Genomic DNA, 16,983 nt, shown 5'->3' with positions numbered 1-16,983 from the left:
TTTCAGTCATTACTTGACAATGTTCCATCATCATCCTCAGTTGACGTGCTTACGCACTGTCAGGGTTATACTGCCCCTTACGGGGTGACATACCCTTTCGTTGGCTGATAGAAGATGGGGATGTGCCAGGTCTCCCGTCCGGGTGAATGGTGTAAATCACCGTATGGCTGATACGGAAAGAGGTTTGCCAGGCCTCCATCCGGGTGATTTATAGTGAATCACCAACTCCAGATAGAAGGATTTGGACCATCGCACACCGGGGCATGCCCCTACTCTTTTTCAAAAGGTGTGGTGGGTTCTTTTATGTGCGTGAGGTGTGGCTCTCCCCAAACACAGAACCTCCATTTAACGTCCTATCCAAGGGACGTCCCTAACCAAAGCTAGGTACTTATTTACACCAGAGTGAAGTGACAATGTTCCAACCACTAAACATTATGAACATACTGCAGTGATATGTTACAAAAGGTCTTCCACTATAAAAGTTGCTACATATTTCCAAAATGCTGTTAATGCAGAAATGTTTGCGGTGGTTTTATGTTCACGGTGTTGGCGGCGACCCTTTTCACTGCAAACTTAAAACCACTGCGAACATTTTTGTCCAATACTGTGGCAGTACGTATGTGACTATATAGCACTGCCGCAAACTTAAAACCACTGTGAACACTCCATTTTCCCCTTAGCACGAAATAAAAACCATGCGAACTTAAATGCATTTACAGTGTCCTCTTAGCAGATATCCTACATGTACAAGATTAATAGTGCAGTCTTACCCAGTAATTGATACAAAGAGTCCACGATTCCCTCATAAGCCAGTCCAGCCTGCTCTCCAGCCACTTGGGCAAACAAACGAGCACTCTTGAACTCTGACAGCTTGTCGATGACATTACACACCATCTCTATCATACCCTGTCAAACACAAGCACGATGAGACGGTATACTTGTGAAACAAACACTTGTGAAACAAACACTTGAACCTCACTTTTACACTACTCCCCCTTTTCTTTTTTTTAAAGATTCACCATCAAATCTACGAGTTCAATATCCCTGTGTGGCACATTTTGCCATCACACACGGGGCCGGTGTGGGAACCACTGAAATAAAGAGGCGAGGAGAACAATCTCCTGGGGATCGAACCCGGGCCCGCCAGTCCACATTCCCCACACCTTAACCACTAGGCTAAAAGGTCTGGACCAGCTAGACTGGTCACTTGAACCCCACTGTTACACTTCTCCCCCTTTTCTTTTTTAAAGATTCGTCCTCGAATCTCCGAGTTCAATATTCCTGTGCGGCACATTTTGCCATCACATACAGGGTCGGTGTGGGAACCACAGAAATAAAGAGGCAAGGAGAATAGTCTCCTGGCTCCTGGGGATCAAACATGGGCCCGCCAGTCCACATCTGCACGCCTTAACCACTAGGCTAAAAGGTCTGGACCAGTTAGACTGGTCAGTTAGTGGCCCTTGCAATTGAACCCCACTGTTACATTTTCACATATGGTAGGAGACATGAGTTTAATTGGCCTTAAATCAATTTAGGATTGCAAAATGTCTAGAATTCTGCTAGAGCAGCAATACTACCACAGCCATGCAAATGCTACCATTTTTCAATTTCCTTTTTCCATGCATGTCATGACACAGGTGTCATGATGAAAATCTGCTAGATAATAAATTCATCATAAAAACATTCTGTACAATAAGCATTACACAGTACAATGTATTGTGACGAAAACATGATAATTGTATACTATACCTCCTCCTGAAATAAGTCCTGTCGGTTTCTCACAGTTTTCAGCTTCAACTGCTTGTCTTCATGGGCTGGAAAAAATGAAAACAGCGGTACGATTTCAAACATGACACAAAATTAACTGACATGAAGATAAAGCCCCATTTTGCACACACCACACTACCAGACGTTTCAAATACCAGGGGGTGTTCTTTTTTAGTTTCAGAGAGGGAACAATGGATATAGACAATTCATGACATTTAAGACACAAAAAAATGATACAGACTAAATCTGACATCTTACTATTTCATAATTACTTGAATGCTTTGGAATGAATTATAAGTGGTATCTAACAAATAAACTTAGTACAGGGTAACAGCCAATTTGGATTCCATTTAATTGAATTACCCAGAAAGCTAAATGGTATTGGAGAGAACAAAAGAAATAGCAAATTTTGGCACCAGACGAACAGCTAAGCTTAGAATACATTTGTGGTTCTATTAATTTTTATTTAGGCTCGCATACTTTCATTTTCTGCTGGCTGAGCGAAGTACTTGATGAGATCTGCAATAACAGCCATGATGGCGTCCACTCCCAGCTTCATCTTCTGTCCCTTCGACAGGACGGACAGGTAAGCCAGGTCACTGCAACACCCAACACAAACAGTCAAGCACTCTCCGTAAACAATTTCATCGGGTTAGAGAATCTGTATCTGTATCTATATAGCTGGTATAACCGCCATTCGGCGTAACACACCAGCTTCCTAGGCACGCGGCGCGGAAGCAGCTGGCTATATTACACTGAACGACCTGTCACACCTAGTCTTTGCACATCTGACTGCAGCCGTTCTTTAAAGCTATTTAGTGAGGATGCGCCTACTGTACTCGATGACAACGAGTTCCATTCTACAATGGTTCTCGGAAAATACGAATTTTTGAACGCATCAATCCTTGGTTGATAACTCAGGTACTTAAAGGCATGACTATTTCTTGTCCTTTTCTGAGCTGGATAGACACAACCAAGACATCCAATCACAACTAAGACAAACAATCACAGTCAATGTTTCAGTGACCATCTGTCACCTTCCTCGTGGTAATTCTAACTTGCACTGTTGCACACTGCAGGCTAGGTGTTGCTTATTGTATACAATACTTTACATTTGGGAACGCATTATAAGCAGCGCCACCTAGCTGCAGTGTAGAATAGTACCAGTCAGCATTGCCCTGAGGAAGGTGACAGACGATCATCGAAACATTGGCTGTGATTCTATGTCTTGGTTGTGAATAGCACAGTACCCAAGACATTCATATTTACTGCGTACAATCTAGTCTCTTTACTAAACTATCATGGACAATATCATCTTATACAAAATCTCTTTTTAAGTTTAATCTGACTTAAGAATATCAACACACAAAGAAGTTTTTTAAAATCTTTTATCTTAATGATTATCTTCACATGTTTTGACATGATAACATCAATAAGTACAAAAATATAACTAGACATCTTTGAGATTGACCCAAAGTGATGCTACATGTACTATTTATTTCATAGGAAGGTCAAGGGTCACTTCCTTCAGAGAAATTCTCTACGATTGATCTTATTGGTCAATCCTAACATTACAACTACATGTACATGTACTACATGGTGGATACTGCAAACTACATGCACCTACCTCTGCACACTTTGTATTGAACACCTGGGTCCCATTGCTTTCTCAAGGTGTACAAACCACCTAACTCATGAGAGAGGCAGACCTTTTGTACAGGAGCAGACAGGGTGCATGTATATAATGTATACATACACCCTTGCAGCTCACAGGGGAGTGAGAAATGTTTTTAGGACTAATGTTGTGGTGTGATTAATCTAGATCTCGCTACAACTTGCGTTATATAGATGTCTACTATCAACATTAGAAGCATCTTATTTTGAGGGAATTTTAGGCTTAGAATTTCAGTTGCAGTGTGGTCAATTTAGAGACAAGAACATCTCGCTACATCTTGTGTTATATAAACGTCTACTATCGACATTAGAAGCATCTTACTTTGAGGGAATGTTTAGGCTTGTAAATTATATTTGCAGTTTTAGTGTGAACCTTTTAGAGACAGGAACATCTCGCTATATTTTGTTATATATAGAAGTCTACTTGTCTATTGCTATTAGAAGCATCTTACTTTGAGGGAATTTTAGGCTTGTAGATTATACTTGCAGTTGTAGCGTATTCCATTTAGAGACAAGAACATGTCTTGCGTTATATAAAAGTCTACAAATTGATATCAAAAGCATCTGAGGGAATATTTAGGCTTGTAAATAGTATTTGGGAAACTGTGATCTTAGCACTTGTCAGCAGTACTAGCAAAATATCATATAAAAAGACATGGAAGCACACTAGAAATGGACAATGACAACACCAAGATGTAAAATTGTCTATGCTTGCTAATGAAATTACTGAAAATCAGGTAATAAATTTGATTGCGTATGATGGTGAATATCTCTTTTCTCCACACATACATAGTAAACTTGTCAAAGATGCTGGTTGACTTCCTGACGATCCTGGCGGCCTGTGCTTCCTCAGGCAGGGCCCTCTGCAGAGACATGCTGTCATCCATGTGGCCCTCCACAGACACTATGGCCCTCCTCGTAGCTACAAGTTGAGTCCTCTTGCCACTAGCTGCCTATAAGACATAGATTGTTTATTGTTTATTTATTCGCATATGTACAAGTATTTAGAAACAAAGATATACAGGACAAAAAAACATGCAGGGGGGGCCAGAAGCCTAGGTGGCTTTTCTTGGACCTCCCCTTGAAACTTAACAATTGGAAATTACATCACATTTACATGCCATGCATTATTGGATTTTCTAAAAAAATCTATTATCAGGCGTGTTATTATTATTACTTATTGTAAATCTACTTAATATTGCCGTTGGTAATTTTTGCGGTTTGGGGAAAAGTGAGTAGTTCACCGCATTTGATTTCAATGGTGGGAACAAACATCATTGTCACAAATGTTGGTGATCAAATTATAGCGGTAGACTAGTGACCGTTAAAATAGCTAAAATTAAGGTACCGTTAACAGATCAAGAATTACAGTATCTAGCACTTCAAATTTGCACCAACAACAAAAATACATCAACCTAATGTTGATACATGTGCTATATAGTACAATCATTATGCAATTGACAAAGCAACAATGAAGATATGATCGACTGTAATCATATTTCCGAACTTTCTGTGTTTTAAAAGTTGATACATGTAAACCATTATTCTACATGTACAATACAGTAAATTGTACAGCACTCTTAGGTAACAGTACACCATTCAAAATGTCATGCCATATATAAAGCATCCAGAGTCCTGACAACTTTCAACAGGACTGAAAGTTAGAATAGAACTCTTTTTCCCTTCAATTGTACCATTTACATTCAATCGGTCCCTTTTGAATTAAGGCCATGTTGATTTGATTATATAGATGACATCCTCTGGGAACCCAAAAACTGATGCGAGCGTGCGAATAAAAAAAAGTTTGGCCAAAAAAAAAATGTCTTAATCATGAAATCTATGTGGTCAGGAAGGTTCAACAAATGACTGACACACAGACTATGGTATAGCCTATAATAGATTCTTCATATTCACTTTCTTCACATCTTCTTCTTTGACTTTGGAACTGATTTTTGCATTCTTCGACTGTCACAGTAGTATCGTTTTCCTTTTTTTTCTTCTAATTTACGGCATATATTTGATCATTTTGCAGCTGCTTTGTGCGATTTACATTATAGTCGAAAACTTTGTTTTATTCTAGGAAACAGAGGAAAATTGATGCGCGCACGGATGTCATCCATAAAATCAAACCAACATGGCCTTAAATTGAAAACCATGCTTCCCTTGGTTCAGGTTCCAGACCTACCTGGTAAGACAGCCAGTATCCGGTGTCAACATGCTGGATAAAGACAAGAGACTCTCCATACTTGATCTGGGGTGTACCCATTCCCATAATCCTCTTGTCCCAGGCTTTCTTGTCATCCTAGAATTAAAAAAAAAAGAAGGCAGTTTCATGTACTGAACTTCATCCACTTCATATCAAATGCTTTGAAACTGACATAATGTTGGCCTACGTAAAATGACCGGCACATCTTTCTACGATGGTCAATTCTGCTGTGTTGTCTTGTAGGCACTTGTTATCAACATCATCTGCAATACAAAAGCTAATACATGCTGGATGTACTTTTCAAGCAACAGTCTCAAACTTTGGTTGGTGTCTCACTGGTAGGATCACGAATATGCAAATGAGTACATGCAAATTACTTCAAGCACTGGCCTTGGTGCTGAAAAAAGTCCTTATTTCAATTTCATGCATTATACTCATAATAGCTCAGTTCCCTTTAGAAGAAGGCTAATACTTCCCTTCCCTTATACAAACTTGTAGACAAATAACATTCTTTCTTACACAAACTCCGAAATGTCCTACAGAGAAAAAGTTATTGGTGGTCTAATGATCAAAGTGAGCAATTGTTCCATATTCATCTCACCTTTGTCCTCTTCATACAAAACGAGCTGGACTTAGTGTCACACTGATCCTTCGGTACTATCACCACTAAACGGCTGTCTTTGATGGTCAGGTACTTCCCTGAAAGTTTGAAAAATTACATCATTTAATTGTGTGTCTCTCTGTGTGTTGGTCTGTTTGTATATTCATTTGTTTGTTAATTTATATTCTTTAAACACCGCAGGATGTCTTTAAACACTGCAGGATGAATTATTACTTACAATAATAGATACAAGTACATTTCATTTCACTTATTAAAAAGTACAGTCAGCTCAAGCTATGCTGCTTTTTTTATGCATCAAAGGCATTAATGAGAATCTTATCAAACATAACAGCAATTGGGGATATATTACATAGAGTTAATGACTTTATTCTTTATTACTTCCCAATACTGTTCTGCACTGCTACACTCTTTGGTACCATGATAATCTGTACACTCACAGCACAGGACTTTTCTCCCTGACAAGAACTTTGACAAACATTTACATACCTGAAGTTACATGACGTAGCCTGAATTGCTGACCCCAGTCAATATGTTGGGAGCTCCATCTGCGGTAAACAAATGCAAGCTCTTAAACTAATACAAACATGTACAAATCAGAGATACAGACAAAATACTAGAATATTTACAAAATACATATTCAGTCCTAAGAAGATACATGACTTTGTATGGATACATCAGATGCTGCATGTGAACATGGACAGTCGCTAAAATTCAGAACTAAATATGCTAGGCAATCAATTTCACATAGATGCATATTGAGGAGATATCTATATTTACCAATGTTAACTAAACCATTTTAGTATTCAGTACTGTATGACACTTATTACACTTTCGTAATTATTGGTATTCAAGAATGAAAAGCCAAGGAATTAGAACTTACTTGGTCCTCAAAAGCTCTATCCTCCACAGTGACCTCGCATGGTCTATAACCTCTCCAACTTCGTAGTGCACTGGCCTGTAGTCATTCAAGATGTTGAAGGTTTCAACAAGGAACAAGCTTCTATCAAATGGTCGCATAATGATAGCAAATGCTACTTGCCTTGATCCACACAAATAGATTGAGTATCAAAAGGAAACATAACATCCTGACAAACAAAGGAAGAATGCAAAGCTGTTCAATAAGTTTCAATCATGAACTTCAAGACATATTTAGGAAATTTAAAAAAATTGATCAGCAACTCAATAATGATAACTCAATAATGATAATGATAATAAAACATAATAATAATGATAATGTACCTTGCATCTTCCTCGTCTTTCCCCACAACTAGAGGCACCGTCATACACTCATCCATTCGCAGAAACCTTAACACATCTCCACCATCCAAGAAGCCTGACAGAAAAACAGTAGACGCGATTAGCTTACGAAACCAGTCAAGTGACTATCACACCTCCAGGAAGGTACAAGTACACAAAAAGTCTGAAGACTATGGCGTATTGGAATACAGTGATTTTGGTACTTTTGTAAGAAACATCGAACTCTGGCATTGTTGGAAGTGTCCTCCGGACAATTCAAGAACTTGAATTTGCTATATAATGTTTGTCCTGCGTTTGTTGACTTTAATTTATGGTAAATTTGACAAAACAAACTGGATTCAACCATAACAATTTAGTCTCTAATGAATCATGATACCCGCTTCTGGAGAGGAATGCTCCTAAAGTGAATAATGATTGATTGATTGATTGATTGATTGATTGACACCATTCTGGACATGCCTACCTTGTGCTGGATCAGCTCCAGCACTGGCCGGTACAACTGACCACAAGGTGGGCTGGAATGCTGCTTGGACACCAAAGCCACCATTGAAGGTAACATGCTGGTGGCAAAACAAAAAAAAACTTTGTGTTAGACTCCTGTCACCATCATACAAAAAACTATAATTATTGTATCATTTCAGTAATTTAAAGTAACGTGCAAACAGACACTCAACAGATGACCACACATAACAGCAATTATAAGGTAGTCAATCATCCTGTTTTCTGACTTAAGGTTGTGTATAGCTCTCCCCTTCTCCCTATAAATGGTAAGTAGACACTAGAAGTTGTCAAATAAGAATACACCTTTCTCACATGGCAGACATGTTAACAGATTTAGTTTTCCTCCCAAATCACAGTTTTGAAATATGATATTCAATCATCATATCATAACTTGTGTAATGCACAGAAAAGATGCAACAATTTAGAGCCCCATTGACTTATCCTATAGTCCCACCCTCCTCCGTCAAAACGTAGAAATGCAAAATAAAAACATAGAAATGCAGATAATTGATTCTCTAATTACCATGTAACCATTGGCTGAAGTGCTCATTGTGATGGACAGTTAGGATCGGTTTTAATGTTTGCCACAATGGCCTCGTTTTCATTCTGTCCTGTCAACCGCGTTAAAAAGGTGTATTGCCACTACAGTATGACCTGTATCTGTATCAACATAGCCGTTATAGCTTCCATTAGGCGAAACACACCAGCTTCGCAGGCATGCAGCACGGCTGTACTTACCAGGTACCTCTCTGAGGACACACTCATGAGAATGAGGTCGTCTCCGACCCTGACCTTCTCTCCTTCAGACCTCTGCTTGGAGGCAGGTTTGATGATCCACCAGCATGCCTCACCTGCAGTTACACAATTGCATGGGCAGTGATGTAATGTTCATTATGATTCTCTGACAGTACAAGAAGCTCTGATAAGTATTGTACAGTAAAAGCAAAAATTTTTGCGGTGGTTTTATGTTTGCGTTTTTCGTGGTAAGCTCTTCGCCATGAACTTAAAACCATCACAAAATGTTCTGCCGTCCTTTCCCAATTTTACACACTATCCAGTTTATCGTCTGTTACTCGAAATGCAGAAATGTTCGCGTTGGTTTTACGTTCGCATTTTTTGCGGTAAGCTCTACCCCGTGAACTTAAAACCACCACAAAATCTTTTGCCGTCCTACCCCCTTGTCTACTACAACTTAAAACCACCGCAAACAATACATTTTCTCCCTACCGCGACATTTAAAACTATGCAAACTTAAATACATTTACAGTATTTAATACCTTTATTTTGGCTTATACAACACATAAGGCCATGTTGATTCGATTATATGGATAACATCCTCTGGAAACTGATGCGAGAGTGAGAATAAAAAAAGTTTGGTCAAAAAAAGGTTGCATAGATTATCTAATCATTATGAAATCTATGTGGTCAGGAAGGTTGAACAAATGACTATAATACCCACAATACGCATAACAAGAATCGTCATATTTGTTCTCTCACATCTTCTTCTTTGGCTTAGGAAGTAACTTTTACGTGGCCTTTACGTATCCGTTTTCCAAAATATCTTTTTGCAATTTCCGTCATGTATTTGCTCATTTTGCAGCTGCTTTGTGCCATTTAAGGTATGGTCAAAAACGTTGTCTTTTCGCATGCGGATGTCATCCATATAATCGAATCAACATGGCTTAATCAACATGTTTCTGCCTCATACAACATAGTACTATGCTGCTTACACTATGTATCAATCATGTGATTGCACTATGGCTTTAAAGTGTCAACAGAGATCACATTGAACATTACACACTGTCCATGGTGCTGATTCCACAGTAGCTATTTATGATTTTGATTGATTACACTTAAGTAGCTACAAGAATTACCTTTCATTAAGATATTCCATTAGAACTGCTGAATAGATAGAAATTATCGTAGTGCCTTCCACTACTTTATACATGCAATACCCCTGTCAACCTTTAAGACAAAACAATCATGTAAATATGCTTCCCTTTCTCTTTCTGTGGCATTAATATTTGCAAATCGGTACAGTAAAACCTCCCTATGGTCAACCCCTTGGAAGTCTGTCAGAAGCAAAGAGCAGTACAATAAGTGTGGTTCAATAGCAATTTCCCCTGACCCAATTACAGTTATTGTAGGAGGCTGACCACACATGTACAAAAATGCATATCTCTGTAGGTCACCAATGTTCATTCCAGAACTCTTATCTGCTTTTTTACAGCTGCTGCTTGAGTGGAGAGAAAGTGAAGTCTGTGCTGATTGAAGTTTTTTTTGTACTCTAATTTTCCATCAACACTTTTTAGTCTTTAAACACCTTACAAATGTTCCAAGTTGTGATTTCCCTTAGTTACTGCAATGCGAAATTAGTCTAAGCATAAAACCTTTCATAACACATCGCATATTTGGCTCTGAATACGGCCTAGCAGGTGTAAAAGAGAAACTGTTTCAAGTCCAGAAATGAAAACAGGCATGGTGTGACCAAAAGAGATAAGTACTATCATTCATGATTGTGTAATTTCAGTCTCCTAGAGTCCTACAATAATCGGAAGCAAATCAGAGACTTCCATGGAGCAGCCAATATGAAATCAACTCAGTCACTTATACAAATCTGAACAACAACATATTTTAGTCTCAAGAAGACTTTACTTTTAGGCCAAATTTCAACTCAATTTTGGATTAAAAATGCTAGGACATTTTATAGCATGAGAGCTTTAACGTACACTGAGTTACTGATAAAGATACTTTGAGTGGCCCTCATCACGCTCTCCAACATGGCACGGTTTGAAACACATGCTCAAAATAATTCCCTTCAAACCTGGGTGCATTTATAGTGAGAGGCACTTCACCATCAATCAGCCACATACAGGCTTTTAGCTAGGATTTACAGACAGGGTGTCAAAAAATGGGCACTATGGATTAACAACTACTTGGTAGCCTTGCATGTCAATCAATTTAGACGCTATCTCAGTGTTTGGTATAAGGAGAAAACAACAGTGACAGTGGGGTGGAGACACATGTACACAATGTACATGTGTATGCAATTACCAGGGAAATGGCATCCTCTGTAAAATCAATTAAAGGAGGGTGTCTAATTTTTGGGATTCCTTTGCAGAGCTCGAAAAAGTGGATGCATGCACACCATTATGCACCCAAAATTGAAGATGTGCACCTAATTTTTGACTGGAGGTGTTCTGGTGCACCTATATCTTGTAATCAAGTATGTTTTGCTGACATTCAACTTTATTTCATGTGGTGAATTATTTCTGTCCACCTTAATTTCTTGGGTTGGGTACACCAGTTCAGCCTGATACAAGGTTACAATCATCAATAAATGGGAAGGACCTTACCTTGGGAACCTTCCTGTAGTCCCACATCAAAGGCTAGCTTATCGTTAGAAGAGCTGGTAGACAGACAAGACAGGTACTGACAGAGAGGAATAAGAAATAGAACACGATTTCAAAACATGTAGAACAGACCTCAAGCACAAATATAGTTAAAATAAGATTATCTTACAACATCACAACAAATGAAGCTTAAAAGGTATTGTCAAGTTAGCTGGTCATACCAAACTGCATTTAGACAAATTTGAGGGTGTGCATGCTCTTTTCCGTAAGGCATTGGCAGCTTATTTCTATTCCCCATAATTTGTAGGGAAAGCCGTCTTAGTCACGTAATTCGTAGCGAGGTGACTAACTTTTGTGTAATCGCCTTCCTTCATTTTACCGTAATACGTAGGGGGCTCTCCGAATTCTGCGTAAAGCATTGTCGGGACCCCCCATGCAGACCCTCAAATGTGGCAACTAACAAAAAATCTGTTATAATCTATTCCCCTTCAAGGGTTTAAAACGGCCAACTACAGTGGAAGGATGCTTCAATCTTTCAAACTCATTTCAAGAAAGGCTCCCTACATTGAGCCTGTCCATGACATAACAGATCATTTAGAACAAAAATACCCGTTACAAATACTGTACTTATGTTCATTGTTGTACAACTTGATAAGTACATATAAAAAGTACATTTTGGCAACAATATACCTGATGTGCATCAAGTAGCATGGAAAATTTACAAAATACCGTAAATGTTAAAACAAGAGTCCCAGGCTACATTACTTTTAACCGTCTTCCTGCGCTGAGACTTCTCACTCCAAGTCTAGATTATCTACAGGATAAGCCAGTAAGAGGAAGGTACTAACATACAATTTAAACTCTACTACTAGATAAATTATGGATATCATTTCCGGACGTTTCAAGTGACATCCATCACTCTTCTTCAGCGTCACTAGAATGGTAACCCGTAATTCATCCAGTACAGTCAAACCTGTACAAGTGACTACCTCTATATAAAGACCACCTGGCCTACATGTATGTGACCACTTTTTGGTTGTCCCTTAGATAATTTTCCCGATTGACGCAAGCATTAAGGAGCCTGTCTGTAGTGACCTGACCTGTCCACATAGACCAGATTTTATCGGTCCTCAGAGTGGTCTTCTTGGGCAGGTTTGACTGTAGTAGAGTTTGAATCGTATTGTTTACCTGGATGTCTAACCTTCATCAACACTTAATGGGGAAGGTAATTTCCTGAGATGAGAATACATCAGGTTCTAGATCTAGACTTACCATATTGCTGTGCATGTGCCTGAGGAGCACAGCATGACCATACAGTAGTGTTCTGTGGTTCTGTGAAGCGGCAGGCTGCTCAAAGGAATAAACAAATAATTTAGAAATGATACACGTTGCCTTATGATCATAAGAAGTAATTCTATTCATATTTGTAGCTATACTTATACTTATACATCCATGCAATCCAGTTACATCCTTTTATATGCCAACAACATTGATGATATCTTGGTAACTGACTATTACATTCTGATATCTTGACGCAACATGCAAATCTGATATACACTAGCTACTATCCAACTAATTGAATCAAATAAAATTTGCATGGCCTAATAACAAAAAAACTTAACCAACACCCCATCCTTCCCTCCTTCCTACGAAGTACAGTAATTCTTTTCACTTGTTGATACCCATATTGTCCTACATTGTATGTGCAAATCACTTGCAGTTAATACCTACTACAGCAAAACTGCATCATTAATCAGACAATATTACAGTACTATGTACTAAAATTTGAGACATTTACAGCATTGCATTACCATAATTATGACTGTCATTGCTAAGGTATGAGAGAACAAAAAGTCAGCCTTACACTGTCCTCTACAGACTCGGCTGTGACCAGCTCCTGTAGAGCGCGGACAGACACCGCCTGCTCCAACAGGAACCTGCAGATAGACAGGTCTGGAGGGACAGACTGAAACACACGCAAACGGCTTTAGTACGTCAAAGTGTAACGAGGGCCAGTGGTGGGAGCATATACTACATATGTACATGCCATAGTAGGTAGACACTATATCGAACGGGACCGGCCATAGAACGGCTGCCACCAATGTGAGAAGTCGCACACACAAAAAACATGACTGCTCGTGATGAAGTCTAGCAAAAAACTAACTCTATTCAAATGAGAGAACGGGATCAGCCGTTCTATGTTTGAACGGCCGGTCCCGCTCGATTATAAGGTTTACGTACTATGGAATCCTATAGTAGTATCTAGTATGTGCTCCCACAATCAATTCTCAAATACTTGAATCCACAATCAAAAACTTAAATAATCAATAATGAATATAGAGGTTCCTTATATTAAAGAATGATGGAAATATGACAGTGGCAAACAGTTTTAACAACTTAACTCCACAATCAAAAACTTGACTAATCAATAATGAATATATCACTAATTCAAAATCATTCTAATACTGAAGAAAAAGTTCTAACAGCTTGAATCCACAATCAAAAATTTGACTAATCAATAATGAATATAGAGGTTCCTGATATTAAAGAATGATGAAAGTAGGACAATGGCAAACAGTTTTAACAACTTGAATCCACAATCAAAAACTTGACTAAACATAAATCAATAACGAATATAAAGGTCCTTGATATTAAATGATGGAAATATGACAGTGGCAAACAAACAGCGAAGAGATGGATTGTAAGTCTCCAGAGTTAAAATGGAAGTGGCCAATTTTTGTGTTATAGGCCCCATAGGAAATGTTTGACTCCATGCCTGTACATTACTACAGATGAAAAGTCACATGCCTGAAATTATGCTCATTTCACATTACTACAGATAAATGATAAAGTAAATATGATTTCACGCATAAGGAATGACTATCTTTGATCTAACAATTACATAATTCAATGTTGCACCAAAAAACACATTTTATACTAGACATGCTGAACACATCAACTATATATCAATGGATAGTTCCAAGGGATAATATTTCTATTCAGTTTGTGTCAGACAAATAAAATCAATTTTGATGAATTCTACATGCTAAATTAAAAATCAGTCTTAAAATCATTCTAACTTTTTTATGCTCATAAAGACTGAGTCAGCAGATAATGGAATTGCATTTTTCAGATCACAACATATACTTCAGTATCGCTTGAAATATGCTGTTCTTGCGAATGATAAATGAACGTTACATTTTATTAATTATGGAAAAAAAAGGAAAATCATCTGACAGCCATACAACTTTTATAAAGAATGAATGGCAAAACAGCTCACAGTACTGTGAGGTCTAACGTTAAAATCGGGAGACAATGGGACAACGGAACTTTACAAATAATAGATACACAGCACAGCGACGTGACAAGCATTGGTCGGACACAGAAACTGTACAATACACACCAAATCATCAAATATTCTGCTAGCAGTCACTGTGGTTTTATTGTTGAATATTTCCATTATAGCAGCACCACACAAGATCATACATTATTGGAATTCAAATTAATTTTGCAAACAAAAGGAGACATATAATTGATGAGGATTTTTCAGTTACCACCCTCAGCTTTTTATGAATTAAGATCAAAATTAATCTTGTTATAACTCGTGTCCAAAGGTGCTTCCTCTGTCTGTCTGTACCCATGAATTAGTTGACATTGTTAAGTTAATTGTGTGTTTTGATGTACCGCATGGTGATAACCCATGATTATACCTGAAAAATAAGCCATTACAACCTGAGGTGTGCATTCCTGGTAAAGTGATCATGAAGGATGGATGTGGAATGGTCACAACTCTTAATAACACCAAATGAAGTCAGCTTTCTTTACCTATCTTTGACACCTACATGTGATGTAAATCTACAGTCTAGACTGAAGAATTTGTTCTTTGACTTCTTTTTTTAGTTTTATAATGGGCAAGGGGTCATATATACTTGGAGAAATATCAGATTTTCTTGCGTCTTCAAAGTGGTGCAGAAGGGTGCTTGGTGATGTGAGTGGCATTTTGAAAATAATTGTTAAAGCTGGAGAATGGGACACTTCTTTCACAACCAAAGAATTTTTAACTGCCAACCTTTTTGCAGCCATACTTCTGCCTTTGTAAGGATGTGTATTAAGTAAGTTACGGTATCTACTACTGGTAGATAAATAAAAATTAACGGTTCTTAGTGGCAAATGTGCTAGATGTTGGCACATTGGCAACCAAATCCGTAGTGTGTTTTTTGGCGCACTTTTTGACAGATTAGTAGAAAAAGCTCAGTGGACGTAGCCCGGTCCCAGTCTCTAGGGGTCGGCTTGGGGGTGTTTTACCAGGCCCAGTCTAGATCTGCTTTATTGATCCGTTTCTGTCAGCCTGTCTACTTAGCTGCCATATAGAATTTCGCAGCCTGTCTACTTTAGCTGCCATAGAGAGTTCCCCCGATCTAATTTAATGCAAGGCCGTAAACCCACCCCCGGGGGGACTAGCTGTCTGGGCGGGCGGGCATCACTCCCAGCGCCGTAGAGATATTGGGGAGCCCCTGATGGTATGGTTTCCAGGCTAAGTTCACGTCACTCCACCATCAGGGGAGGTTATGTAAAGTGCCTTTCCCAAGGGCACAACGTCAGGGCATGGTGAGTATCCAACCCGGAGCCTACTGGCTCTAACCATTGCGCCACACTGGCGTAAGAAGCAATTGGTTGTGTAAGAAGAATCCCATCCTCCTGAATGATCTTCCAACCTGATGCATTCCCAGATTTGTCAGACTTCTGTCCAGGTACATGTGTATGCTCTGTCCAGTTGTGTTACAATTGTGCCATGAGAGCTGACTGCAGCCAATAAGTGCTTAGCAGCCCATAGTGAGACAAATAAAAATAACTGGAACAGCTATCGACGGCCTCCATTTCTTACTTTGCAATCCTCTCAAAAATGCTAAATGCCATTTTAGAGTGCTGGATTTTTTAAATACCTGGGAGACCATGTCCCTGGACACCCCTTGCAAATTTGCTCCTTCCATCTGGCGCATCACCGTCTTGTATGACAGCCAACGAAAGGGTATGTCACCCCGTACAGGGCGATATAACTCTGATGGTGCGTAAGCACGTCGACTGATGATGGGTGCACAGTTATTCTCCAAAGCCACAGAAGATGCCCCCCCCCCCCTAAAACACCATGCCTATAGGCATGCAATGTCTGTAAGAAGCTGTATGGGTCAATTTGCTGCAGCTCCGGTCATGATCATTTATTCAACAATGCCTTGATGATCATGACTGTATGAGTCATCACGACTTGATCCAGCAATGCCGTCTGATTGGCCTGCAACTATTCCTGCAATGCTTGCATCAGCCGATATGTGCACAATGCAAGGGAACTGGATTCTGTTGTTCCCAACCCTGTCTGCACAGAAGTCTATTAGTTACATTGGAAGAATTTTAGAAATGTACAGACCATCGTGTTATATATCTGTCATATATCAGTTAATTTCTTCTTTTTTTAATTTCAAAATGTGTCGGGCACCCTTGTGTACCACCTTTAACAAATCATTTCTTTTGGAAGATGACTCTCTTGTTTTGCATGTTTTTACATCTCAAGTCATGACAAGAAGTAATGCTCCAGTCTTTAAGTATGT

At 38.9% G+C, this 16,983-nt stretch overlaps 1 protein-coding gene across 15 annotated transcripts in view; it reads right to left on the bottom strand.

Annotated features, from left to right (window-relative positions):
• The window catches only part of LOC136432373 (ryanodine receptor 2-like), a 144,056-nt gene that overhangs the window by 116,119 nt on the left and 10,954 nt on the right, over window positions 1-16,983 (bottom strand). For all 15 annotated transcript variants that reach the window (XM_066423605.1, XM_066423592.1, XM_066423591.1 and 12 more), the window contains 14 exons: window positions 13,245-13,346; window positions 12,653-12,727; window positions 11,384-11,459; window positions 8,766-8,878; window positions 7,990-8,086; window positions 7,509-7,602; window positions 7,150-7,224; window positions 6,756-6,814; window positions 6,249-6,346; window positions 5,627-5,743; window positions 4,231-4,394; window positions 2,248-2,366; window positions 1,750-1,814; window positions 771-906 (listed from right to left, as the gene is read on the bottom strand). In XM_066423605.1, the coding sequence (XP_066279702.1) occupies window positions 771-906; window positions 1,750-1,814; window positions 2,248-2,366; window positions 4,231-4,394; window positions 5,627-5,743; window positions 6,249-6,346; window positions 6,756-6,814; window positions 7,150-7,224; window positions 7,509-7,602; window positions 7,990-8,086; window positions 8,766-8,878; window positions 11,384-11,459; window positions 12,653-12,727; window positions 13,245-13,346 (1,390 nt within the window). The remainder of the gene's footprint in view (window positions 1-770; window positions 907-1,749; window positions 1,815-2,247; window positions 2,367-4,230; window positions 4,395-5,626; window positions 5,744-6,248; window positions 6,347-6,755; window positions 6,815-7,149; window positions 7,225-7,508; window positions 7,603-7,989; window positions 8,087-8,765; window positions 8,879-11,383; window positions 11,460-12,652; window positions 12,728-13,244; window positions 13,347-16,983) is intronic.

Source organism: Branchiostoma lanceolatum, chromosome 4 (assembly GCF_035083965.1).
Source record: "Branchiostoma lanceolatum isolate klBraLanc5 chromosome 4, klBraLanc5.hap2, whole genome shotgun sequence".
Lineage (NCBI taxonomy): Eukaryota > Metazoa > Chordata > Leptocardii > Amphioxiformes > Branchiostomatidae > Branchiostoma > Branchiostoma lanceolatum.
Note: the sequence above shows the minus strand (reverse complement) of the source record. Positions and strands in the feature narration are given on the sequence as shown.